Source organism: Corvus kubaryi, unplaced genomic scaffold (genome assembly GCF_017639235.1).
Source record: "Corvus kubaryi isolate FWS band 111438036 unplaced genomic scaffold, C.kubaryi_AGA036_p1.0 124, whole genome shotgun sequence".
Lineage (NCBI taxonomy): Eukaryota > Metazoa > Chordata > Aves > Passeriformes > Corvidae > Corvus > Corvus kubaryi.
Window position 1 is genome coordinate 2117476 of NW_024580659.1, and position 27693 is coordinate 2145168.

The 27693-nt window shown below is 40.6% G+C and overlaps 1 protein-coding gene across 16 annotated transcripts in view; it reads left to right on the plus strand.

Annotated features, from left to right (window-relative positions):
• The first annotated feature begins 26 nt into the window (after nucleotides 1–26).
• Nucleotides 27–27693, plus strand: part of PBRM1 (polybromo 1) — a 56360-nt gene continuing 28693 nt past the window's right edge. For 2 of the 16 annotated variants that reach the window (XM_042019374.1, XM_042019462.1), the window contains exons 1-16: nucleotides 50–125; nucleotides 2463–2594; nucleotides 3613–3768; nucleotides 4476–4573; nucleotides 5147–5294; nucleotides 7583–7723; nucleotides 8313–8429; nucleotides 8864–8932; nucleotides 9640–9738; nucleotides 10154–10239; nucleotides 12771–12869; nucleotides 14422–14513; nucleotides 17843–18059; nucleotides 23616–23757; nucleotides 24259–24356; nucleotides 27056–27332. In XM_042019374.1, coding sequence (XP_041875308.1) covers nucleotides 2547–2594; nucleotides 3613–3768; nucleotides 4476–4573; nucleotides 5147–5294; nucleotides 7583–7723; nucleotides 8313–8429; nucleotides 8864–8932; nucleotides 9640–9738; nucleotides 10154–10239; nucleotides 12771–12869; nucleotides 14422–14513; nucleotides 17843–18059; nucleotides 23616–23757; nucleotides 24259–24356; nucleotides 27056–27332 — 1887 coding nt within the window. In that variant the 5' untranslated portion in view covers nucleotides 50–125; nucleotides 2463–2546. The other 14 variants (XM_042019396.1, XM_042019470.1, XM_042019403.1 and 11 more) reach the window with 11 other exon arrangements.

The following is a 27693-nucleotide window of genomic DNA, read 5'->3' on the forward strand; positions in this document are numbered from 1 at the left end:
CACAAGCGCTACAAGATCCAGCGGTACGGGCGGTACGGGCGGGACGGGACGGGCCGGGCCGGGCGGACGCCGCGCACCCACCCCGGGTCGGCCGCGGCTGCGGGAGGCGGAGCGGAGCCGGCGGGGTGAGCGGCGCGGGCGGGGCGCGGGCCGGAGCTTGGAGGCCGCTGCCTCTCTTTGTGTGGCGGCGCCGCCCGAGCGCGCAGCGGCCCCGCGGCGCCGAGCGGCGCCTGCCCCTGTCACCTGTCCCGGGCCTGGGCCTTGTCGCCGTCCCGGTCCCCGGACCCTGGCCCGGGTGCGCCTCAGCCCTTCCCGCCCCGTTCCCGCCGTGTTCCCCGTCCCGGCGCCGGGCCGGGCCCGAGGGGTGACAGCGGCTGCTCCCGGAGCGGGCCTGGGGACAGCGGCGGGTCCTGCCCTGTGTGGTGGTAACGCGGGGCGGACCCGGGACACTCTCCTGTCCGCCCGTGCCGGGAAAGGGGTTTTCTTTGTGTCCTGCCGGGAATAACACCTCACCTCCCGGGCAGGGGCTCCGGCGCTTCGGGGAAATTACATATTTGGCATCTTTGTTTCTTGTCCCGGTGTTGATAAAACGATGGATGTGTTGTCCCTATCGCTTTTTCGCCAGCTTTGCCCTTTTACAGTGCCTGGTTGCTGCCATCCCCCTCTTCCCATCCCGTAGCAGGTTTCAATGGGATCGGTAACTAGGGGAAATTCTGGCTGCGTTTCCCTCCCTTGTTCCCTTTGCTAAATTTATCATGTTTAGTGTGTCTGGTGAAATGTGGGAGATCCTGATAGCAGTAAGTACTACCCGGGGTATCTATGGGCTTTTAGCTCTCCTCTACCTAGAGGCAGAAAACGAAACGTGTGCTAGAATGCATTGTTTTATTTTAAGTGTGTTATGTCCAGTATGTTTAAAACCTGTTCGTGTAGCGAGGTTGGAGTGGGTGACACTTGTGGTCAGTCTATGCAGCTTTTGGAACAGACAGCCTTTCCCCCGTTGTGTATGTGTCAGTATACACGTGAATTAGTAATGGCCAAAGCATTTCTTGCTGTGGTTTTGTGACATTTTTATGGCTGGTGGGGGCAATTACTAAGGAGATGCTCAGGCTCCTGTTGCATTGGAGGTGGCTCATTTGTAGTGGTGGAGATTCTTGGTGTGACTGTCGAGAGGCTTGTGAGCCAGCAGTGAGATTGCAGAAGAAACTCTGGGAGACAGGTTCTTCAGTAAAACAGTGTGTTTCTGTGCACAGCAGAGTTCTCTGTGCTTAGCAGTGTGGAAATCTAGGGAGAAGTTTGTGTTTTGGAGCCTCACCTTCAGTAAGAGTTGTACATCAGCAGGTCTCTCACTGAGTGTTTGTGATGTTGTCCAGACTAACACGTGTTTTGCACGGTTATTAGAGGGGAAAAGTGTGTTTTGGAGGCTGTGTGTGAGTGGTGAGGGTGTCTTGATCACACCAGTGTCAGAGTATGGCTGAGCCACAGCGTTGTGCTTCACATAGCGGGCATGGAGCAGCTGATGTGCAGTTTGCAGGCAGGTGCCGGTTATGAGGTTCCCAAATCTTTATTTCAGGATGGGACTGGACTGAGTGTACTTTTGGGTTCCTGGTTGAAGCAGAGTTATTGATTCTGGTAGTCCCTCCTGCCTTTCTTCCACAACCAAGGGCTTGTGTTTCCCAGCACGTGCCTGGGTGAGCCACTCCAGACTGTGGCTCTCAGATGAAAGTTGGAGGCAGTGCCAAAGCATGAGGCTGGTTGTCAGTTCCCCAGATGAATTGCCTGCCAATAAAGCACAGAGCTTCTCTGCACATCCGTGTTATGAAAATGTCCAGAGTGCTGAACAGGAAAAGAATCTCTCTGGGGTTTGATTGAAGGCAGGAGTTGGATGAACTACATAGAAGCAAACATTTTGCCATAAAATGGTTCTGTATATTTCACATGGAATTTCTGGGAAAAAACTCAAACTTGGAGACTGCTTAGAAATTGAAACAGTGTATTTTTAGTGTATGGCTGCATACTTACTGCTTACTTCTGAGTATAAAAATCCACTCTGAAGGGTGATGGAGGTTTAAGTATTTGTTGACCTTAAGATTATGTTGTTATGTTGTACTGCTTTGCATTCTGTAACTTTTACAGCTCTCTGGTTTGTACTCTCAGGTCAGATATCACTTCTGTTTACTCTCTGCTCTGCTTGATGAATCATTCTCTAGCAAGTGGCTGTGAAATCTGTAATGCATATTCAGGAACATTAGAGAAATATATTTTTACTGTGACAATGACAGAAGTGTCTAGCATTCTGTGTACAAAATTACTTCGTAGAGTTTCTGCTGGGCTAAAAAAAGTTGCCTTCTGTTTCTTGCTTTTTTCTCTGTCACTCTAATTATCCATTTTATTCTTTGACTTTATTCTTTATCTACCTACTCTGAATTTTCTTCTCTCTCTCTTTCCTTTTTCTTGTCTTCCAGTTGTGGCTGTACTAACACCATTACTGGTTTGCCACTCTTAGAGTGTCACCTTCTTGCAGTATCTGTACTTGGCCATCAGACACTATGAGGAGACTGGCTTTTCGAGGTGCTGGTTCTACTCTGGTAAATCTGGTAAATTATTGATTGTATCTCCATTCCTCTGCCTTGCCCTTTTGCTTTTCTTTTTCCTAACTGTTAATTATTCCTACCTTATTCATCTCGTGTGTGTGCCTGAAGTTATCTCTGTCTCTAACAAAAATGCTTTAATGCAGTTATGTTGTGCTGCCATACCTTGTCAATCACCTGAGTGCCTCCTAAAAGAAATCCCGGGATTTGGTTGGAAAATGGGGATAGGCTGGGATGGATGCATCTGTTCTGTCCTCAGCCTTTGAGATAGCCACAAATAAAGATATTTTTCTGATGCTGTCACTGGAAGTTGGGCAAGAGCCAACAACTTGTTCCATAAATTACCATAGTTGTTGGATGGTGGTTATTCATCTGTCACTGCTTGTGTTGGTAAATGCAAAACTATGGCCAAAAGAGGAGGGGGCTTTTTCTGTTTCTCCATGGTTGAGCCATTCATCCCACACATAAAGTGGGAGTGGGAGGTCCCACAGTGGTCCAGACTTCTTTTTCACTTGAATATAACACAAGGTATTCTGTGGCCCTTTTACATTTTTAATTTGTTTTGGTTGTTTGTTTGGGTTTCTTTTCTTTGTTGGTCTGTTTTTTGTCTTTTCTTAGTTTGACATGGAATGAAGTGCTTTTATACCAGAACTGAGCATGTGTCTCTGTACAGCATTTTGGTTGAAAACAGTGGTTCTTGCTTAGTTGTCATGCATGGGATGGGGTATGAAAATGTCAGGAGTTTAAGAATATATTCTGCCAAGAGCTGCTAAATTCACCTCCATTACTGTGAGCTTGGGGAGTTCTGGCCTTGCTGTCACTGGTGACTATAAAACTGAAGGAGCATTTTGATTTCCCTTTACTCTTGGGAATTTTCACAAAGTTGGTGTTTACAGAAATGGCTTAACTGACCTGTAGCATTTGGCGAATGCGTCATCAGAAGCTTTGCTAGCTCTGCAGGTAGCTCTCAGCAGAGGGCTTGGATGCAATGCCAGGGCTTTAAGAATGTTTCTGTTCATTATAGAAGAAGTTGGATTCCATGGGTTCCAAGAGGCGAAGAGCTACCTCTCCTTCCAGCAGCGTCAGCGGAGGAGACTTCGATGATGCCCATCACTCCACCAATATACCAGGCCCAAGCAGGAAGAGGAGGAGACTTTCCAATCTCCCAACTGTAGATCCTGTTAGTACCTTCTTACTACTTGCACCTTTTTTCTTTCTTTCTTGGGGATACTGTATCCCTGTGTGGGATATGCTGGACTGTAAAATGAATGACCATATGTAGCACACGTACACTGGTCCTGAATCTGTTCCTGCCTTGGTTGAGCTTTGTTTAGGATGAAACTGACTCCCCAGTTTCATCTTTTTCTTTCCTGTTTTGCTTTTGCTGCTTTTCTCTTTTTGCTGATGATTTTAGCAGATGGAAGGATGTTGGAGAATGAGCTGAAATCATATTGTGCAGAAGTCGAGAGCAGTGTCTGCATAGCAAATGCAGGGAGGAGTAAGAATGGCACAGGCAGTGATTGCTGAAGTGTACAATGCCTCTGCTATGCCTTTGCATGAGCAGTGTAATGTTAATTAATTGCAGGGCAGAAGAACCCCTGTTGTTATTGTAGATGCCTGTGACTTGGAGAGAATTGCACTGAATTAATTTACATTTTGGATATTTTACTTAGAATTAGCACTGAAATAAAGATCCCTGTATTCTGCAGTACCTGGCACACTTGTCAGGTATCCTGCTAAAGTGTGAGGTGCTCCAGTTGCTTCTCAGTTCTGCTTTAGGGCGTGCTGTGGATGGGCAGCTTGTCCTTCGCTTTGTGAGCAGGCTTTTGTTTGTCACCTCCTTAAAATTGTCTCCTTTTTCCTTACTTCATTGCTCTTGCATTTCAGATTGCTGTCTGCCATGAGCTCTACAACACCATCAGAGACTACAAAGATGAGCAGGGCAGGCTCCTCTGTGAGCTCTTCATCAGGGCACCGAAGAGAAGGTAAGACCACAGGTCTGGTTAAACCTTGAACCTGAGATTTAATTAGGGAGGAGTGGAAATTGATAAATACTTCAGCAATAATTTGTGAAAAATCTAAGCTACATTTCTCGTAGCTTCACACTGGTGTTTGATCCAAGTGTTTGATGTAATTATTCAAATGGGATGTGCTTACCATCTCTTTTTCAGCAAAATAAAAAGATACACTGAATTAATTTAAAATGTTTCTTGTGACACCTGTCTGAAACATTTATGCCTTTGATTATGAAATACTCTGTATAAGTGGTGGGATGTAATACTAAGGACATAGCTTGGGAAGGTTAAGAGAAGTGACCCTTGAAAATACAGTAGCTAAGTAAGGGGCTGTATTTTCTCTTAAACTCAGAAAATTGAGGACAGTATCAGAACATAAATAAAGTGAGCTGACTGCTAGACCACTGTCCAGATCTTTTAGCTGTAACAAAAATATATTGGAACATTCTTTGGTTTATTTGGTCATAAACATGCACAAGCTTTAGTGCTGTGGTTTTGGTTTTACTGCTTGGAATATGATGCCTGTTTTTGTCATTGCAACAGAAATCAGCCAGATTATTATGAAGTGGTTTCTCAGCCAATTGATTTAATGAAAATCCAACAAAAGCTGAAGATGGAGGAATATGATGATGTGAATGTGCTGACTGCTGATTTCCAGCTTCTCTTTAACAATGCAAAGGCTTACTATAAGGTGAGCAAACTACATGTAAAGACTCTAATCCATTGTAAAAGGGGTAGAAATGTTCAGATTCTGCCTTGGTTTGGCTGAAACCTCTTCGGTTTAGCCTGAAGTACTATTGGTAAGAGAACAGCACACATTGCAGTTATTTGCATATATTTCCATAATGTTGGCTGTATCTTTCTGAGATGTCCTACTGTAGCAATTTTTCTGTGGAAAATTGTAAAATAATGTGGGGAGGATCTTCATGTAGTTTTCTAAAAGAGATCAAAAGCAAAAATGGAGATATAAAGTGAGAAAAATACTCCTCTATCAAAGCCTTCCCATTTTACAACACACTCTGTGTAACCCTTTGAAATGGTGAAAGATTCATTGTTTTTTTTCCCCCAGAAGGAATTGTTTGTACTAACAGCAAGCTAACAGCAGTAGGAGTGTTGAATCTTTCTCTTCCATTTGCTACTTAATCAAATGAAAAAAAGGCACATTCACTGTCATGGTCAGTGATGATAGATGTGAGTGTAATGTTATCAAGGCTACAACCCCCATGGCCATTCCCCAGACTGGGTGTGTGTTTTATTATGGATATTAATGGATTTTATTGCAGTTTTCAAAAGGAAGTGGGAAAAAAATTGGATGAATCTTGTGTAATGAAAGGTTGTGTTAAATCCATAAACCAGTGAAATTGTGTGTGGTGAATTATATGATACAGCAAATCAAAACCTGCTAATACTGCCTTTCACATATCTTTGACTTTGGAGATGATCCAAATACTGAATAACCCAGCTGGTGTAACCAGGTGACATTCAGAAAGGCAGTGTTTGTTTTGCTTGTGTGTGTGTGTAGTAGCTTCTTGAAAAACAGATGTTAATGCATTTGCACATTCTGCTTCCAGCAGAAAAAGTACAAAGATTTCCAAATCAGTTGTGTACTCCTGGAGCTTTGCAAGGAATTCGGCATGGAAAACCCAACATTAATGGGCTTTTCCATGAGGGGAAAGGACCTGATGGTAGGAAAGAATGATCAGGGTTTTACAGAATGTGTGCTGCCTTTGCCTATAAAATTGTGGGCTCAACATTTAACTGTATCATGAAGATCTTGCATTAGACTAAAAATAGGTATCCATTTTTCCAGGATGAAGGAATGTTGGCATTTCCAGAGAATTATGGAGCTGTGATCTGGAGGTGTGGCACACAAACTTAACTTCTTTTCACCTTTTACCTTTCCCAGGAAGTTCCATGGCACATACAAGCCAGGCACAGTGATTCATTGTCAAGGTCTTTATTCCAGCAGGTGTTTTATTGGCAGTGCTACAGCAGAACAGCAGCCTTTAGGTGTTCTGTATTTCTGGTCAAGTCTCACATTCCTGAGCATCTTGCATTGATACAGAGGGAAGCAGACTTGTGGAGCAGGATACCCTTAAAAATCTGCTCTTCATAAACAACACCATGTCTAATGTGCTGAGAATATTAAGCGCCTAATACGGCAAGATTAAGAACAGTTCTCATGTTGGTTTCTCATTTGTATTACAAGCTGTCAGAGGTTGAGAGAGTGAAGTAAGAAGAGTGCAATCAGCAGTAATAAGGTGACATTATCAGCAGGAATACCTGAAATAGAGCTTAAATGACAGAGGAAAGGGAAAGAAAAATACATGGGTGGAAAAGCTGTCTTTGTTCTGGGTAATGTTCTTAGGCAGTAATGTTAATAGGCACGTGCTTGTCTGCCACTGCCAGCTCTGTATTTTTGAAAGTTCATTTTCTAACTAATGCTCCTACCTCTCCTAAAAGATGTATCTTGAGGTGTACCCAGGTGGTAGCATGTTGTCAAGTTCTTTGGAATTTCCCAGTTAATGCTGAGTATAAACCATTGCAGTGCTTTCAAAGATATTTATTGGCATTCTTCTATAGAAGTTAATTTTCAAGTGCCATGCAATGACAGCAGTATTGGCTTAAATCACATTTCTGGCATATTGATATTTAGTCTGTTTTAAATGCTGGTGTTGTGCTTCAACAAAACCCAGTGATTTCTCCAGATTTGTCTAATTGGCTTGTCCAAGCCTCAACCCAGCTAATTTTATTGCTAAGTTTTCTGAAAGATTTGGATGCTTTTGAGTGATACAGGTTATATTTTCAAATGCTTACTGTGATTCTTAACTCCTCTGTTGAAGAACAAATGAAGCAGCAATTTCCCAGATTTACTGTTACTCATTGAATGCATTTAATACCTTTCAGCTAATAACTTAAAATTTCCCTCAGATGAGAATGCTCTGAATTTTGACTGGAATGTCTGATTGGTTTTTGCAGCCAGATTCTCCTGAATATAAAGCTGCCTGCAAACTATGGGAGCTGTATTTGCGCACAAAAAATGAATTTGTTCAGAAAGGTGATGCTGAGGAGGATGATGATGATGAGGAAGGACATGACAATCAAGCAAATTCTGAATTAGTAAGTGTGGCCATGACAACTGGGGAAGGAGGAGGCTGTAACTGTGGATGTCAGGTGACTCTGAGAGGGTGAAAAAGCATCGAGTAATATTGTCATTGTTAAATTATGCCCCAAGGGGTGTTTCTTTATGCAAGTTTATTAGTTAATCACTTCACAGCATTGTATGTTTCACTTTTGCCTAGCAGAAAAAAAGCTGTGAGGGTTTCTTATATGAGTTCTGGTTTAGTTGGAATAATATGATGTGTGCTTGAATTCATGCCAGGATTGAGGTTTGTATCAGCAAGTGTCCCATTCAGTCAGTGCAGCTGTTCCTGGAGCGTTGTGAGAGGAAGTTTGGGCTTGCCTGGTGTTTGTGATGTTGGGATGCACGTTTTCATTAACAGTGTGATGTGTGTCTGACAGTCTGCAGTGTAAACCTGAAATTAGAGTTTTCTAGTGTACCTTTACCTACATAAACAATGTTGTCTTCAAAAGTTGCATCCTTGTTTTGTAGCTGATTTTTTTTTTCTGTCTTTGAAGTGTAGATTCCTTGAAACACTCCACTATGGCTGCCATTGAAACTTTTTGTCATTTTTGTTTCCTACATCAGTCATCTCCAGGTTACCTGAAGGAAATTCTGGAACAGCTTCTTGAAGCTGTAGCTGTTGCCACAAACCCCTCAGGACGCCTCATAAGTGAACTGTTTCAGAAACTTCCTTCTAAAGTGGTGAGTATTTTAATAATATTGGTTGTGTTCTAAGTTGGAAGCCTGGACATTTCTGTATCTGATGTTACAGGCTGTGATGGCCACGCTCAGGGTGCCGTTCTCTATTTCTGTCTCATCAGTGGCAAACTCTGCCTGTTTTTACAGCTCTGTTTCAGAGCAGTGGTGAAAGTTTTAGCCAGCAGAATAAATATTCTGAAAATCATCACCATGGATTTGAATTTCAATCAGAACTGGTCCTTTAATCAGTTTATTGATTAATTAGAATTCCTTGTATCTGCCTTATGACCTGGCTTGTCCAAGTTGAAGCCTAGTGCCATATTTTGAGGCTTACACTGTTCTTATCTGCAATTCATCTGATGGCTCATTCTGTGAGCTGTTAGGACAAAAGCTTTGAGACTGTTTATAGTAACACATAAATTAATTTTGTTTTCCAGCAATATCCAGATTATTATGCAATAATAAAGGAACCCATAGATCTTAAAACTATTGCCCAAAGGATACAGGTATGAACATATTAATGTGTCAGGGTACAGACTTGTTTAACAGTGAGCATTCCAGAATGGTTAGAAGTAAAACTTTATTGTAGCAGGAAAGGCAATGTGTTTTGCCCCTGCTATTAAAAAACCTGCACACTGTGGTGATTCAATGTTCTGTGCTGGGTTAGTGCTGCAGAAGTAGCTGTGTGGAAAATCAAGCATTGTAAGTTGTGGAGTGCTGGCTTTGAGCCAGAATATCTCAGGTTCCTTGATTAATGGCTTAAAGCAGTTCCTTGGCAAGTGCTGCTCATGTAAAACATTGAAGTAGCGAGGCTTGGTCGTGCATTATCATCACCTACTTCTGTTCTAGTGCTATAAATAGATGTTTTGTACTGATGCATTTTTCATCTTGCTTCTCCAGTAATTTGAAATATTGTTCTGTAATTCTAGCATTTTGTGTAGTAGTGAGGGATGGGCCATAGACTAATTGAACTAGAGAATAAAGTTAAAACAGCATTTTGTCAGAACTCTTCAAAATGAAGGTAATACGTTCTATTAAGTGTTTTTTTCAATCTTCTCATTCATGAGCTTTATAAAGACTTAGCATATATGTATGTTACTGTCTTTTTTTGATTACTTTTTCCAGATACTTATCTGTTGTCTTTATAAGTAAGTTGTTTTTCTGTAAACATTCCCTTTATTGAATATTAATTCCTCTGCTTTTTGTTGTATAGAATGGAACTTATAAAAGCATTCATGCCATGGCCAAGGACATAGATCTTCTGGCAAAGAATGCCAAAACCTACAATGAGCCTGGATCACAAGTGTTCAAGGTTAGTTTCAGTTGTTCATAGTGCAATTTGAGTTCAGATTTTCTTGACTACTTTCTGTGCTGATTCATCCTTAAATAAATCTTGAGCATAAAGCTCTCAAGGCCCTGTTTGCCTTTTTTTTAATAGCTTTTAGTGGTTTTTTTTTTAATATTGCTTTTAGTAAAATTGGGGTACAAAAATGACAAAAAATGAGCTTGAAACTACTCAGATCTTCTATTCAGTTTTTTCAGGCCACTGTGAAAATACTGTGTGGGTGTATTTCAGGCAGACTTTGTTCTATGCTTCATTTCTCATGCAAAATTGTTTTATATCTAAATGTAAAAACACCTTTGTTTTTTTTTTAGATAGCTGGATATATCTGATTACAATATTATTCACTTCCAACATTAAACAAAAAAAATCTTTTAATTGACAGGATGCAAATGCGATTAAAAAGATATTTAATATGAAAAAGGCTGAGATTGAACACAGTGAGTTGGCCAAGTCAAGTCTCCGAATCAGGTACTGCAAATAGAGCTCTTTTTATAATCTCATGTAAAAACCTCTACAGCCATTCCCTTAATTGTGCTGTGGAAAGTATAGTGAGAAATAATTGCTTGAAAACTTAGTTTAGTGTTGTTTTAAAAGTTTTACATTGGTTAAAATAGTTTCTGGAAGAAAGCTTTTTTTTATTGAAGTACTTCTGTGGTGAAATATTTCTGTGATGTACTTGATTATGAAAAACAGTATCAGTGGATCTTTAATAAGTTATGGCCAACTTCCACCACATGTTTATAAGTTAATAACAGAAAATGAATAGGGAATAACAAGGTGCTTTGTTTTATGAAAAGTGTTGGATATTCTTGAACCTTGTTAGGAGCTGAAACCAAAGGGCTCACAGGTAGGTAAGGGCAGAAACACAGAACCTTGGGCAAAAGATATTTAGAGGGAAGTCCACTCTTGTTTGAAAAGCAGTTTGTAGTAATGAGGAGAGGCACAGGAAGCTGAAGATCTGGATTTATTAATCAGTGAGGCAGAGATTAGATCTTGACTATGCAGGTATAAAACACTTGATGAGAGTTGATAGCTCTATTTGTGTCATGGGATGATTTTACTTAGGAAGCAGCATTTTCTTCCTGTGAAAATCCATAGTGTATGAAGAAGTGATGCAGTCATTTAAAATATTTCTTAGCTGAAATGCAATTAGATTCCTTCTCATATAAACTTTTTACTTACGAGTAACACTCAGAACTAGGTTTAGATATTGTTTGCCAATATGAGCTGTGTCATTTATCTAAAAAAATTTAAGCAGTGTCCTACAAGTCATTCAAGGAGTTGGGAAGGTAGAATCTCTTTATGTATTAGAGCTGGTATTTGGTATTTGGTGATGGGAAACCACTGTTATAATTTCCTGCAAAGGTTTGTACGGTACAACTGGAAACACTGTCACTCCCTTACTTAACTGAAAGGTAGTTTAATTTTTTCTGTGTAGATGGTGTCAGTATTAAAAGTGTTGCCTAGGATTACTGTGTGAAAGAAGTGGAAGTTGCCTGATTGATTTTTACTGCTTGGTGTTTTGAGATGCGGTTTTTCTGGTTGGTTTGTTCAGCATCAGCATCCTTCCCATGGTCGGGTGCATCATTGTTGGAGTGTATAAAAATAAAAAGCAGAAATACTCTTTTAGGAGTAATTCTTGACACGTAGTTGAATCATTTTCCTTCTTAAAAGTATATGTAGTGCCAGAAGACTTTGATTCTACAGACACTGAGCATACATAGGAGTTTGTTTTGCAGTAACTAGAATTACACATAGGCATAGAGGTTTTCTATTTAAATTGTGATTGTATTTTATTTTTCTCACTGTGTTGGCCATTGATGAAGCTCAGGATGTCAGGGTGTATGTCATATTTATTTCTGAGGCTCAGTGGTTTTTCTTGAAAACAAAGCTGATTGTGTAAGAAGGGATGACAGATAAATCACACTGGTATTTGTTAGCTGAATTCCTCTCTTGCACTGCCAAGCCATCTCCACTTCTCAGCTACCTTATTCTAGATGTTCTCTTATGTATTGTGTTCTCAATAGACCTTCAAATCCTGAGGTAATCTGTCAGAATAATTGACAGCTCCCTTCTTTGTTTCTCTAACTTGGGGGAAAAAAATAATGCCTGAAGCAGGCTACAATAATACTGGGCCGAATGCAGAAAAAATTGTGATGAGAGAAAAAGTGTTATGAAAACCAAACCTTTCATCTGCTATTCTGTATTTCACTGGTTGCTTTTCTTATTGAATCATTATTCTTTTTTTTTGTTTCTTTCTCAAGAATCTGCTTCACAGAATCATTATTTTTATTTAAATTCCTAAATGTTTTATTGTCTGAAAGGGGAGTTCTCCTTTACCTATTGCTGATTTGGGTAAAATTCCCTCAGAAGTTCACTTCAAGTGCATTTTCTATATTTTTCTTCTGAATTTACATCTGTTATTGTTTGTCATTGATGGCTCAAACTCAAATCATCATAATGCTACTAACCTAAGCTTTATCTGTTTCCCCTGTGTTAAAAATCATGTTTTTTATTGCAGAGCTCATTGTCTCCTTTGCCATACTGAACTGCTCTTTGTGGGTGCATTTAACTGTCCTCCCTTAAAGTGGCAAAATTAAATTGCTTGATAATATGCACTGTCAACCAACTTGACAATGACTTTAAGTGTTGATAAAACATGACTGGACCTGTATGATTGGCTTTATCTGGATGCTAAGGAACAGTTTGTTGGCTGCTTTCACTGCTGTTTAGTCTGAGCTGTGTGTACAGCTATCAATGTTTGAGCTAAACGTTACTTTCCTCTGACTTAATAAACAAACTCCACATAAATGCTGGAGTACTGAAAGGATCTCAGTATTACTTACCTTTTAGCTTCCAAACATCTGTCTCTGAACCTTTTGGCTGATCTATCAAAGTGATTCTGTATAAAGCTTTTTTCTTGCTGCGTCTTTTCATGGGTTTAAGGTGGGCCTGTTTTTTTTCCTCCCCTTTCCTTGGCTTGCTTCTCCTGCCTTAAGGACTGCATCAAATTTGGCTGCTTCCAAGCTGACAGGTCCTTCCTCACAGGGTAAAGGCAGTGTTGGGGATGAGAGAAATTCTTCTAACAAATATTATCGGTAAGTAAATTGTGCCCTTGGAGGAAAAGCTGGGTCGTCATCATATGGAAATGCTAAAATTTTGTTTGATTTTCTTCCTCATACCTGCTGTGGTGCTGTGCTTTGGATTAGGTTGAGATAAATGCTGATAACACACTGATATGGTAGTTACTGCTGAGTGAGAAGAACTGAGGGATGGTGGCAATGCTCTGTGGGGTGACTACAGCGGTTGAAACCGGCAGCACAGGGATAAAGCCACCTGGACTGCTCAGCTGTGGCTGGGTGTTGCTGCTCAGGTAGAGAACCTGCTTGTGGAAGTGCATCATGTAGGTGCTGGTGGATCCAAGAGCTGGGCCACTGAACAACAGCAGAGCAGCCAGGGGGTGGGTCAGGTTGCTGAGGCTGGAGTGGCTCAGGTGGACCTGCACTGGCAGTGTGAAGGTAAATTACAGCTCCAGGAGCCCATGGCACCTCAGGCCATCAGGGAAGAGGTGCTACATATAAATGTGCTCATGATCCAGGTGTGGACTTGCACACCCTCTAAATGGTATTGCAATAAAAATGACCCAGGTGAATGAAGGCTTTTTGATGAAATGAGGCAAAGCACAGCAAGGACAGAAGCAGAAGTGGCTTCATCAGGCAACAGCCCAGCACCACACACCAGCACTGCTGCCCTGCAGGACTGCTGGGACAGATGGAGCTCAAAGTCATGGACTAAAGGAGCTCAGTGGGTGTTTTAGAGGGATGGCCCACAAACTAAGGGAATGATATCTGTGTTTATATCAAAAGGCAGGAAAGGATGTATTGGAAAGTGTAGGGCCCAGGCATGCACTCAGCCCATCTGCTTTTTCCCAGTCTTCACTTGGCTCCTGCAGGACAAGACTGAGCCCATTTCTGGAGATGCCTGAGGAGCTGATCTTGTAGAAAGGCAGAGAATGTCAGGCATAGCTTATAGTGTAGATGTGAGATACTGTGCCCCAGGTTTGGGACAAAAGAGAGGGATTCTGAAGAAGTCTTGGTGAGACCATAGCCAGTGTGGATGCCCTTTTACTCCACCTAGGAAGCATAGGAGGCTGCTTCGTGTTCAGGCACTGTGTGTGCTGAAAATGCCAAAGGTGGGGATGGGGGAATGGGAGGAGATAGAATATACAGCTTTCAGTATGCTGAATTCCTTCTGTAGACGAATCCCAATAAAACAGGATCAAATAACCAAGTTATTAATTGGGAGAGACTTCTTGTCATTGCCCTTCTCCTGCAATTAATCAAATACTCAAGTATACAAAATAGAAGATGTAAGCTGGAGCTCAGCTTTCTGACTATGTTGGATGGACCATCTCATAAAATAGAGGCAGACTCATGGCATGGTAAGAATTTCTCCTGTTAAAGTCTCCAGTCTTCTGTAGTCATGGCTGTGTTCCTGGTCATGGAGTCACAAGCTTCACTTGTTTGCTTACACGCTCTGGGTGACTGTTAATGGTTAATATGATAACCCTTTCCTTTTTTTTCCATTTTCATTTTTCTCTTTTTTTTTTTCTTTTTTTAAATTTCTTTCTTTACCTTTTCTCTTTCATAGTAACAAAAGATCAGCCCAAGGGGATCGTTTATCAGCAATAACCATGGCATTGCAATATGGATCAGAAAGCGATGAGGATGCAGCTTTGGCTGGTAGGAACTGAAATGCAGTTTCTCTAATTCCTTTCATTCAAATGTTCACAATGGGCAAATCTGTAGAGCTCCTGATACATTCAAATATATATATTTCAAAAATATTTTGCACTCAGTGTGTAATTCCTTTGAATTTTGCAGCTATTAAGACAGGGTAGGCCAAACTTGCTGGCATGCTTTGAATATTCTGTGTGTTTCCAAGTATACTTACCCGAGCTTTAGGGAGCTGTTGGTTGGTCTTGTTCCTTCTAAAGTGCAACAGAGGAGGAGATACTGGAGAGCACATTGGGTGCTCTGTGCAGCAAAAGAGATTGGTAGTGCTGCAATTGTTTCTTTATTTTGTTATTTACGTGATTTCTTCATTGAAAGATGTATCTGTTTAATATATATTACTGGGGCACTTATTTCTTACCTGGTAATTGAACTGTCCTCTTCACAGTTTTCTAGTTGATGGATATGTAGAATTTTTTGGATTTTAGCTCTTGCTGCAATCAAAGGTATTTTGATTCCTGGTTAGCCCAGAGTTCTATTATTGCATCAGAGCAGCTTTCTGGGAGGTGTGGGGAGTATTTATTAGCTGGGTTTTGCTTGTTTGATAGCTGTTATTTTTTTCAAATTGCAGCGTTGTAAAAACATGTAGCTTTTTATATTTTAGTGATTTAAATTCTTGGAGTGATTTAACCACTTTCAGGTGCCATCTTTTCTATGGACATTATTGTCATTTTCAAGGGACCTCTCTCTGGGTGTGAGACATTTGCCTTGCTGCTGTTGAAGCTCTCCTGTCTGTATTGCATTCACCTAGGAGGCAATGTTAATTTTTTTGGAAGACCTGTCATCCCTTAAGATTTTCTGTCCTTCCAGTGTGCTACTTGGACAACCCTATGCTTTCAGTCTCTAGGTGACAAGGATTTTTCTTAAAACCAAGTGGTATTTTTATTAATTGCTCTGCTGTCTCATTTCTTTTCATTCCTCTAATGCTTGTTAAAATAAATGAGAACGGGGCTGCATGGCTGAACATTAATAGAGCTCTCTCCTTCTTGAAACAGAGAACTGAATCTTTATGAGCTTCTTTGGTTGTAGCTGTTGCCTAAGCAATGAACAATATCAGTTTCTGACTGAGAGTTTATCCTGACAGCTGCAGATGGTGTTTTGGTGTGATGGAGCTTGTAGAACATTTCCAGCTCCAGTGTACAAGGATGTGAGCAGCTTCAGCAGCTCCCTTGCTCCTCATTACAAGTCTCTAAAGGCCAGCATAGGTGGTCATTATGTATTACTTACGTGTATTTAATTTTGTAAACCAGATGTTTTGGTTTTTACTGTATCATTTAGAGATGGTTTAAGATGGATGCTGCTTTTGGTTTTACTGGCAGCTATCTTCAGTTGGACAATGAGCATTCATTGTTGTTTGGGTGCTTTGGGACCACAGAGGAGACAGTGGGGTTTTTTTGTGGTATCTGCTGTGGTAACAGCAGTATGATAGGGCAGTAACTGCCTGTCCCTCTCCTCTGCCAGTGCTTGCTTGGGATATGGGACCTGATGCTACTGCACATTAAAGAATGTCCAGTCTTGCATTAGATTGTTTGTTCCATAGCAAAAAAAAGAATTTTTCTATCTTCTAGTCTGAATAATACATTCTTCTTTGGCTCTTAATATAGCAGGTTTTATATTAGGAGATCATTATAATTTTCTGAGTATGTAAGAATATGTGATGTTTCCACATCACTTTTAAAGAACATGCACATCATAATGAAAATGTTTATAGTGTATTTTATGTAAATATAAAAATACAGTAAAACTGTAATGCATAAATGCTTTCATTTTAGTACATTTTTAAATTGCTAATTAATACCTAATTTACTTAGATTTCTTTTTAGGGAATGCCTTGTGTTCTACTTTCAATGCAAAGAAAATACATTTCTTATTTAGGGTATTGAACTGTTTTGTTGCTGGCTCAGACATAGCAGAGAACAGCAAATACTTCTCTAGTCCCTTTATGTTTTCTCCTTCATAGAGAAAAGTTATTCTGCTTTTTCTCTTTGTTTCTTACTTTTTGGTGGAGCACTCAGAACTGAGCAATTTGACTAAACAGACCAAACTGTTTGAGTAAACTAAACTGTAATTTATTTTTGAAACTGACTTTACCTGATTGCAGTTTCTGAACTGTTGGCCTGTATCTCCATGATCAGGGTACAGGAAAACACAGTGAGAGCTCCAGTGGTTTGTTTCTACCCAAGTTACTCTGTCCAGCTCCTGCTTTCCTGGCTGTGGTATGTGCTGGGCTGTTAAGTGATGCTGATTGGCATCATTAGGATAATTTTGAGTGTCTCCCCAGATCAGTACTGAACATCTTCATTGCATGTTTGCACATCTGCTGGTGCCTGGTTGTGTTTTAGCTTTGCCTCTGACCCTGGTAGGTCCCACACGCTGCCGTAGATCTGGTGTCAGCCTGCAGAGGAGCAATGACAGCAGTGTGTTGGTACAGTCCGGGTGTCCCCTGGCTTTGTCACCATTTCTTTGTGACTTTACTGAACGTGGATAGAGAGCTCGAAACTGTGCCAGCCTCCTCTGGGCAATAATGGAAATGCCAGCTGGAAACCTGGCATTCGAGAACTGTGTTTTGTGTGGCTGAATTACCCAGTGTGTCATCTGCCAGGCTGTCCATCAGGCTCACAGAGGGGAAAAGGGGTGAATAATTTAACTTCAGCATGTGCAAAGCCATGCAGATTTTATGTTATGTCTGTCTGTAAGGTACAAATTGCACTGTTTGTGTTACTTAGAAGTGTGCAAGGATTGGCCATTTATTGCTTCCCAGTCTGTATTTCCAGTACCAGTGTTTTCTCATTCCTGTTGTGTTTCTGTTGTTCATGTAATGTTTCTCCTAATTTTATCTGCAGTAATTATTAGCTGTTCATAGCATTTCTTTCGTTCATCCTAATCCTGAAACAAGATAACCAGAAAAGTTTGCTATGAAGTTTTTTAATACTTCATGATGAATTTTTCAGTCTAATTATATAATCACTATGAAACAATTATTTCTTCGTTTGCTGCATGTCTTAGAGGTGCATTGTCAGGCTTTAGTGTCAGTTTTTTCTGCTAAGCTTCACAATTTTGTACTGAGCTGTGATTAATACTATCTAAAGGATTGCAATAAAGTGCTTTTTTTTTTGCCAGTTTGAGGCTCATTAGATATGTGTTGTATCATTTTCTGAGGTGTGAATCTGACTGCCAGAGAGGGGTTTCCTTTTCTTCTGCTTTAGAACTTTATCCAGCAAAAACCCCACTCTGAGCTGTCCTGCTGAGTTTCCCGTTTTTCTTTTCTCTCTCTGCAGCTGCTGCTCGTTATGAAGAGGGGGAATCTGAAGCTGAGAGCATTACTTCCTTCATGGACACTTCTAATCCTCTTTACCAGCTTTATGACACAGTTAGAAGTTGCCGAAATAACCAGGGCCAGCTCATCTCTGAACCCTTTTTCCACTTGCCCTCCAAGAAAAAGTATCCTGATTATTATCAGCAAATTAAAACACCCATTTCATTGCAGCAGATCAGGTGAGAAAACAGAATGCAAACTACATTTGGTGCAAAACTATTCAAGGGCTTCTTTTATTCCCAGAATCTTCTCTTATGGTCAAGTTGTTGGTACCTAATCTGTGTTTGCACCATCTCTCCTCTACATCTGATTGCTGCTTGTTTCAACTCAGTCTGCATCAGTCTGTCGATCATCTTTTATATATGGCTGCTGTTGGTTTTATTTTCCATTGAGTTTCTTCTGTAATGTGCCTGAAAATTGCCATATGAATAATTCTGAAGGCCAGGTGTGCAGCAGAGATGAAAGTTTTTGCAGAACTCCCTGTTGTTCTCTTTCCTTGACCCTGATGGCATGCATGATTACCTCTTACTGCCACGTTTTTCTATGTTAATAGTCTTCCATGTGAATTGTAGGAAGACAGTTGCAATTACATTTCTCCTGTCTAGGTCACAGTGTAACTATGGAGAATAATTATTTTCATGATGATGTAGCTGGTCTGGACTGTAGCCAGCAGTTCACCATTTATAAATCTGTGAACCATGAAAGGTCCCTGAGCTGCCAGAGTGCAGCTGTCATATGAAAGACCTGAGTGAAGTGAGCAACGTCTTTATTGAGTGGCTCAAGATGATGGGTGTGAGTAGGGTCCTGAGAGCATGAATAGGCTTTAATGGTGCTGCCCAGCCTTGGGGGGCCCAGGCCACTGGGGCTCCAGGCCCTGCCCGAGCCACACCCCAGGAGTGCCAGTCCTTCAGCTTCAGTGAGGGAGCACTGGACCCTCCCACTGCTCATCCCTTTGTAATCCACTCCGATGCACAGGTCTGTACATTTTAGTTATACCATAATATGATCTGTCAGACTTGGTGTAATTGTTGAATGAGCAGTGTCTTTGTTAAATCAGAAGCTAACAAAGCTGTTTTTTGGTTTTTTGACTTGTCAGAGGGTGTTTTGCGTGCGCTGGGGAATAAAAGCTGCCACACTGGTTATCTCTCCATCAGGGGCTTTAAGGCATTTTTTCTTATGTCTTAGTACAGCTGTAATAGTGGCAAAGAAAGTGTCTTGCCTTGAACAAAGCACAAAATGTACTTGATGAAAAAAACCCCAGTGAAACTGTGAAGAATCATTGACAGTTGTGAGGAAGATTTGTGCCTGAATGTACCTAAAAGTATTGGCTCAAACTATGTATAAACAGATTTGTTTGGGAGAGACTTTCCATTAAAAATATCCTTGGTATCAGTTACAGAAAAAATAACTTGTCATAGAGAGGCAGCTGCATTTCTGCTTTCCTGACAGCGTAGGCAGGTTGCATCTGGCTGTGTGAGCAGAGCAGAAATTCCACACAAGTGTATGAAGAACTGTAAATAAAAGTAACTTGACTTACTGCTTGGGAGCTTAAAAAATCAAAAAGGGACAGCCAGGCTTTTAGAAATAGTGTTTGATGCTCACAAGTTAAAGTACAATGTTTATAGTAGTCTTAACTTCTTGCAAATTCTGAAATTCAGCTGTCTTTTAAATTACCGTGTAATCTTCAGTTCTTACTATACCTGAAAAGCTTTGAAGTCATGCATATGGACACTTAATTGATGTGCTTTGGGGAAAACTGGAGCATGATGGCTTTACTGATACTGCAAATATGTCTTTAGGTATTCAAAATTGCCACTCATTAGGGGTAGAGGTTGTTTGTGGGGTTTTGGGTGTTTGGTTTTCTGTGGGGTTTTTTTCCTTCTTTTCTTGTGGTGGTGGTTTTTTTGTGTTTGGTAGTTTGGGGGGTTTTTTTTGAGATGTACATAAATAGAGCATATCTTCTGTTCCCAGATGGGAACAGAAAAGTTAAGTGTCCTAGTGGAAAGCTGATGGAGGTGGAGTGAAGCCTGCCAGTCCTGTTTCATATCTGTTTGGCTCTGGCATCTGGCTGCCTCAGCTGTCCTGCCAGAGTGAACTGTGAAATGTGTGGCTGTTGCAAGTTTTACAGCTAGTCGTGTATTTCAGAGAGGTTTGTGTGTGCTAAATGCAGGAAAAGTCTTTAAAATAATTCATGATTTCCAGAGTGTGTGAGTGTGTCTTGGGGTAATGAGATTATACCTATCCCAGCCTCTCAGTCACTCTGGGTGTTGTGAACCTCAGTCATTTGTTGGGTGCTGATCCTGACCTGTTCCTGGATGTGGGAGGTAATCATGCTGATGGCTTTTAGTTTTCTCCTAATTTGCTCCTGGCTTGCTGTTCACAGAATCACAGAATAGCTGAGGCTGGAAGGGAGAGACCATCCTGCCCAACCCCTGGCTGTTACAGGGTCACCCAGAGCCTCCTGTCCGGGTCTGTGTCCAGTCAGGTTTTGATTATCTCCACAGATGGAGACCCTACATCCTCCTAGGGCAACCAGTGCCAGTGTTTGACCACCCTCACAGTAAAAAACATTTGTGTTCAGCTGAAATTTCATTTGTCTTCATTTGTTCCCCTCACGTCTTTCCCAGTCAGGGGGCACAGCTGAGGTGACCGTGGCTCTCCCTTCATTGCCTCCCACCAGATGTTCAACACACTGATGAGAATTCCCTGCCTCAAACAGGGCAGAGCTCAGAGCTGGAGAGCAAGAAAATCCTACTTAAAAAGAAAGGCATGATGCTGTCACAGCTATAACTGATATGTGGTAAAAGTGCCTGATGCAAACTTGACATTGCTGGGGAAAAGTCATTCTGTAGTTACAAATAACCACAGGAATAGTCAGGAAATGATGCAGGAGAATGTGTTCAGTTACCAAGTGCATAAGTGCTAGATCCTGGCAGGCTTACAAGAACACTGTTCCTTATTAAATTTTGCAGTGCTAAGAAGTGTGATCCCCAAGGCAAGTGGGTCAGGCTTTTTTATACCAGAGGAGGAAGGCGTGCCAGGGAATTCCCTGGCAGCAGCTCTCTCTAAAACATGTGGGAGTACAGGCACTGAAATCAGGACCTTCACTGGCACACCCCAGTGTCTTGTGCTCCTGGAGCTGTAGCTCAGGTTTAAAAATGTGTGGAGATCTGGTGTAAAACACCCTTGGGTTTGTGTGATTTCTAATTTTGGGGAATTGAAATGAATGTTTCTTGTGAATGTGACCCTTTTTGGACAATGCTCTGTGGCACAAGAATCTAAATTATGCTTTTATGTGATGTGTTGAGGTTCTGTCGAATTTTGTGGTGGCTCTTGTTGATTTTGAATGTTATAGATTATTTGAGTGGAGATTATAGTAAATGTCATCACCTGGTCAAGCATATTTTGCCATATAACTTAAGCAGTTTTAGCAATATGACAAATAAAGGAGTGGAACTTATTTTGAAATAGTGGGGACTGGTGCCTGGGCTGAAGTTTGAGGAGATTATGGAGAACTTCTGTGTTTCTGTTTGCTTGATTTATGAATGAGCCAATTGGGAAGAGAAAATGACATCTCTAATATTTTGAATATATTGTAAATTTTTACTTTATCTTGAGATTTAGGAGTTCTTTCATTCCTTTTGTTAGTTAATATATTATTTGGTGAGTATTGTGTATTTTTGAAATCTTCTGTTTGTGTAACCAGTTTTCCTACCTTAGCAAGTACTTTCAGTGCATATGGTAAGTAAGGCCTTTATAAAATCACAGGTTCAAATAAACAGGGTTGCCAATGTATTTTACAAGAAGACTGTCATCCTCAATAGGACATTTGTCAAATGTATCTCTTGACCCTACTCATTCTTTGTTACTGGCTTGTTTTTTCCTGGAGAGGCAGGACTAGCACTTCACAATTTCCAAATACAAGTAAATAAGTTGGATCATCTGGTGTTTGAATTTTTTCAGTAGCAAATTTTTAGGCTAAGTGTGCATCTAATAAATGGATCTTTTGATTATATGGAGAGAGTATCTCTCTCATCATCAGTCCTTTCAGATATTCCATCTGGAAGGACTAATGTGTTTCCAGTACACATTTTAGGGAGTTGAGTGCCAACTTACAGTATTCTTTTAATTGATACTCTGATTTCAACCAAATTACATGTCAGTGTTCTTTTGGGCTTAGTGGCATTATGAAACTGTAGCCTTACTTTTAAACTTTTTTTTTGCTTATTTTGCAAAGGTCATTATGTTTAAAATGAAATTCTTTCTAGTTTTACCCATGCTTTCAGGTACAATTATATCCCTGTCAATCATTTTCATAGAAATTTCTCTTAGTTTCTAGTATGTAATTTGTATTATGTTGGCAGTGACTTTCACTAGAGCTATGGGTTTTAGTTTCAGCCTCACTTTGTGAAATAAACTGATGTTTATAGAATCCTTTCATCCTAAGATTGGTGAGATGGCTTGTTAAAAATTTATTGTGAAGCTGCAGTTCATCCTCTAAATCCAGAGAAGTCATGATGCTTGAGTTCTGCTGAGTTTGAGTGTAACTAAATCTGTTCAAAGTACTTATGTGACTAACCTACCTAATTAATCATCCTATTGTTTGCTGACAGCACGTACAGAGAGGAGAATGGTAGGAGAGGGGGTTCTTTGCAGAATAGAACTGAATCTCTTTTGTGCCCGTACATTTTTCATTCCTCACACCTCTGGTTGGAAGTTGTCACTTTCCAAACCATTCAGTCTAAGTCTGGATTTTTACTTTTGCTGTCAGGTCTTTGATGAACACAACGGTGAATGTAAATTGTTTGCTTAAAATCACATAGCCTGCACCTTGATTTTTGGGTTGTGGAGAAACAAAAGTTGGTAGCAGCAAGCTTGGGACTGAAAGGTTTTATACTAGATTTATTTTGTGGTAGTGATAATGCTCCATCAAGCAGGGTGACGTTCAGCCAGGTGCTGCAGAAACCAGACTGGGTTTAAAGGTGGTGTGTGAATGGGAATGTGCCAGGCAGGAGGGTGAGGAAGGTGTGAAGGAGGATAGCTGTGGTTTGCAGCTTGTGACGGGCTTGGGGGTTGTGTTTCTGCAGATTAATATTTTCTGCTGTGTGTAATGAAGTGTTGGAAGGTTTAAAAAAGTAAGATAGCACTTTCAGCAAGAAAACACATCAAGTTAAGCATTAACTCATGTTGATTCATGTGTTTAGCCTATGAAAAATGGCTTTTTTGTTGTTTTTAGTCTTGTAACTGTTTTCACATGAAGTGCACTTCGCACGTAGCACCAGTCAAGGACCAGGTGTTTTTTTAAGAGAAGGCACAAATTGAAGAATTTAACGTGAGGGGTGCTGGGCACTTTTGGCTCTCACTGAAGGTGAGTGGAATTGATGAAGGGAAGGCAGTGTTTGGGGCTGTGCAGAGCTGGCCTGCCCTGAGGTCAGGGCTCAGGGGCACTGCAGCAGTCTCAGCAGGCTGTGCTGCTGCCTCACCTGTGAATCTCACCCGAGTATGAAAACAGGACTTCAGTCTCCACAACTTCCAAAATTACTGAAGCCATTCTTTGAGGAGACATGTTGCCCTAATATAACAAGTGGAAGATGTTACTAGAGAATCAAAAAATAAATCCCCTTCCTGTAGTTAGAGCTCTTTGACTATTGATTTATCATGAGAATGAAGATATTACAGAACTGTTTTGCACTGTATAGCTAGTGAAATAACTGGCTGGTATTTCTCTTTTGCAGAACCAAGCTGAAGAACCATGAATACGAAACTTTAGATCAGTTGGAGGCTGATCTGAATTTGATGTTTGAAAATGCCAAGCGCTACAATGTACCCAATTCTGCCATCTATAAAAGAGTGCTGAAAATGCAGCAGGTTATGCAGGTATGTGGAGGAGCACAAGCAAAAGGATATAACTTCTCATGTAAATTCATTTCCCTAATGGATATTTTTCCAAAATCATTTTTAACTAGACCTTTATTTGCAGAAGTATTTTCATGCTTAAGGGGAAGTATGGGAATGAAGAGCATCACAAAGTGATTTTTTTCTCAGCTCACCTGCTGCTTTCTGTGATTTCTTGCAGTCACTTTTCTCCTTACTATGACTCCTAACTCAATTAAATTGTGAGAAAATTGATGATGCAGGGTTTTTTTAGGGTTTGCATGCAACTGGATAATACTAGAACCCTTCAGATTTCATTAAGTGTTTCAGCTAAGTGCTGCAGTCTGAAATGGCATTGTTTTCAAATTGGTTCCTCAAAAGTTGTTCTGTCAGTTAGAAAGAGCTATACTGCTGTTAAATTCTGTTTTAAAAGTGTCCAGCAGTGAGGGTTTGTTTTCCTCACACATGTAAAATGGGTTTGTCAAGGGTTTGTTCTTTCTTCAGGCAAAGAAGAAGGAGCTTGCTAGGAGAGATGACATTGAGGATGGGGACAGCATGATTTCTTCTGCTACATCAGATACTGGAAGCTCAAAAAGGAAAAGGTATCTGCTTCTGTAGTTCCTGCAGGCCGTGACATTGCTGCATTTTTCATTTGTTAAACAGAGTATTAAGCCATGGCTTTTAGCATTTGTGTAAGGATTTGTAATTCTGAGACATCATTAAGTGTTGATTCAAATTAATTCAAAACTATTTGCTGACTTTTATTTCCCTTGTTTGGTCTATTAGTTGACAGTTGTCAACATCAGTTGTAAGTGAAATGGACACTGTAATAGCACTGGATTAGGTAATTTTGTCAGTGGATTTCAGGATTTTTTGTGGGGAGATTGTTTTATTTTAGCCTGACAAATAGATAAACTGATTATAAGAGGTTGATTGTGTTGGGTCCTGTAACATAAACCAAATTCCCAGTGATTTGCAATAGGCTCTTTTATTAAGCACAATGATGGCTTATGGGAGGTATTCTTGACAGTGGTAGCTGTTATGCAATTAATACTAGTGATGCATTTCACTCCAGCAAGGGCTAGTTTCTCAAGTCTGCCTCATGGTATCACTTGAAATAAATTCCAGCTCTGATAATATTACTGCAGTGGTAGTAACAGCCAGTGTAAAATTCAGCATCTTTCTTTGGTGTTGCTTATGACCTTCAGCTTCCTGGGTATTTGTTTCTTGTTTTGTCAAAGTAACAGCAGTTGTGGGGGGAGGAAGGGAATGGAGTAGAGCATCAGTAACGAGTCACTAAAGTGCAATCAACTCAGTGCAACAATGTCCACTCATTAAAAATCTGCAGAGAGAAAATATGAGCATGGATTTAGGAGGTGGTGCAGTGTAGGGATGCTGGGAAGAAGAAATGTAGTGGAAAGGAAAGGCAGACCACAGAACCAAGTAATCAAAAAGGAACAAATTGCAAAAATTGCTAGCTTTGTGATCTTCAGATTCAAAAAGAAGTACTAACCTAATCAAGCAAGTCAAATTGTCATTGGTGTCCTTTTAACCCCATGTTGCTTTTGATCACCTTGTGCCAAATAATACTGAAATACTTAAAAGGAAAAAATCTGTCAGGCCCTGTCATCTAAGAACAATGAAAGAGGAAAGAGAACAAGGGATTTGCCATGTTCATAGGCAAGGGAAATCAGAATGATGCCTGAAGAGAACCTGGAAACGCTTTTGATGTTGTCAGTTTGATACTTGTTATCCATTTCACTTGCTGAATGATAGCAAGGAAAAGAAGGTTGTAAATGCTGCTGGTCACAGAAGTGAAGCCATGAGAGGAATTCCAAAATGTTGCTGGAAAAGGAGACTAATAACCCATGCAAAATTCATCCCACTGGGAAAATAACAGCTACCCAGAGGAAAGTTGTTTGACTGTCCCCTTTTATGTATCAAATGCATCACCTGAATCTTGAGTATTGGCAGGCCTTTTGCTATTTCTGCTTTGGTTTTCCTTTGCCTGCTTCTGTTGAAATGAGTGAGAAAAATCTGGAAACATGTTAAAATGGGGAATTTGCCAGCATGTCTATGTTCTGGCATTGCTCACTTGCTAGTGTGAACAACCAACCAACATTTGCCAACAGTGGTAATGTTTAGCCTAGAGAACGTATATTTTGGGTTTTCTTTGTTGTTAATTTTCTTTAGTTATTTCACTGCTCTCACCAAGGAGCAAGAGTTATCTGAGGCATGAGACTATGCTGAATTAGGATATTTTAAATGTGTGGGGAAAAGATCCAGATGATGGAAAATCTGTGTTGCAGTTTGGTTTCGTACAGGTTGTACAGGGATATTTTGCACATTCTGCAGTTGAAGGTAGTTTTTGTGGTGGTTGTTGCCTTTGCAGATAATATAATAGTTGAAGTTACAACTACCTGAATAAGTCTTAAGGAGATTGCAGCTTTGAAGGCTGTTTACAGGTGCTTTGTATTGAGTGTATTGCTGAGTGCCCCAGTATCTGAGCTGAGACTATATATTATTGACATAAATTTTCCTCTCCCTTATCTGATTTGCTTATAGGCCATGTAATATGTGTGCAGGGAGCCATGTACTGTTTTCTGACAAGCTCTGTCAGATTTCTTGAGACAGCCATAACAGCTACACACAGGATGACTGGAAAGTTTGTGGAGGTAGCATGTACCATTTTCTACCTGGGTTTGCAGTTTTGGTGAGCTTCATTGACTTTGAACTTCACTTGGATTGACAGATAATTAACCAATTCCTTCTGCTACATCCTTGATGTTCTTATTTGGTACTGAAGAATGTACAGAATTACTCTGAGATAAATAGCTCATGTCTTTGGTATTCTGTGTTCAGCAGAAGTAGTCTTGAAGGTACTGGCTGGAGGTTTTTACCCTGTTCACTCTGGATCTCAAGCTCTTGGATTCAGATGCCTGATTGACTGGTCTGTTTTCTCTGCAGCTGGAAAGTGCTCAGAGCTCCTTTTGGCCTTTGCACTTTGAAAAATGAGTTAGTTGGTTTATTTTGTAGAACACTTAACTCAAGGTCAATGAGAGAACAGTCATCTCAAAGAGTCATTTCCTGTTTCAGTATCAGGCTCCTGGTTGGTTATGATGCTGTCATCATTTGCAAATTCTAGTGGACTGTATTAATATTGAAGTTCTTGTGTGTGTTTAGGTGGTTGTGGTTGTTTCTCCATGGCAGAGGATAATGTCATTGTGATATTAGTGTTGGAAGTGGGGAAAGGAGTCCCTGACATTTATTCTTTTCCTTTGTGTTCTTCTTAACCTGACAGTAAAAAGAACATACGAAAGCAGCGGATGAAGATCTTGTACAATGCGGTTCTGGAAGCTCGAGAGCCAGGCACAGGCAGGCGGCTCTGCGATCTGTTCATGATTAAGCCATCCAAAAAGGACTATCCAGACTACTACAAAATCATCCTGGAGCCAATGGACCTGAAGATGATAGAGCACAACATCCGCAATGACAAGTACGCGGCAGAAGAGGCCATGATTGAGGACATGAAGCTCATGTTCCGGAACGCCAGGCATTACAACGAGGAAGGCTCCCAGGTACTCACTGGGGTCAGAGCCACACTTCTCTCTGCTGCTTTGCAGACACAGACTTCTGTTAGGATGGTTTCACTTTGACTATTACTTGTATTATTTGTTGTAATTGTTTATTGGACGAAAGTAGAAATTCTCAGAACTTCTGAGAAAGGATGTCTTAGAAGGAAACCAGCTTTCTTTTCATGGAAGTGGAGAGTGTGGGAGATCAGACTAGAAGACCTCACTTGTTTAGCTTAACAAAATGAGTCTGAAAGGAATATGGTTTTCATCTACAAGTATTTTGTTGGGTGTGTCTATATAGTAATGTTTCTCAGGCAGCAAGAATGGCATGAAACAGGGTGGTGGTAAGAAATCTCCAGCTGTT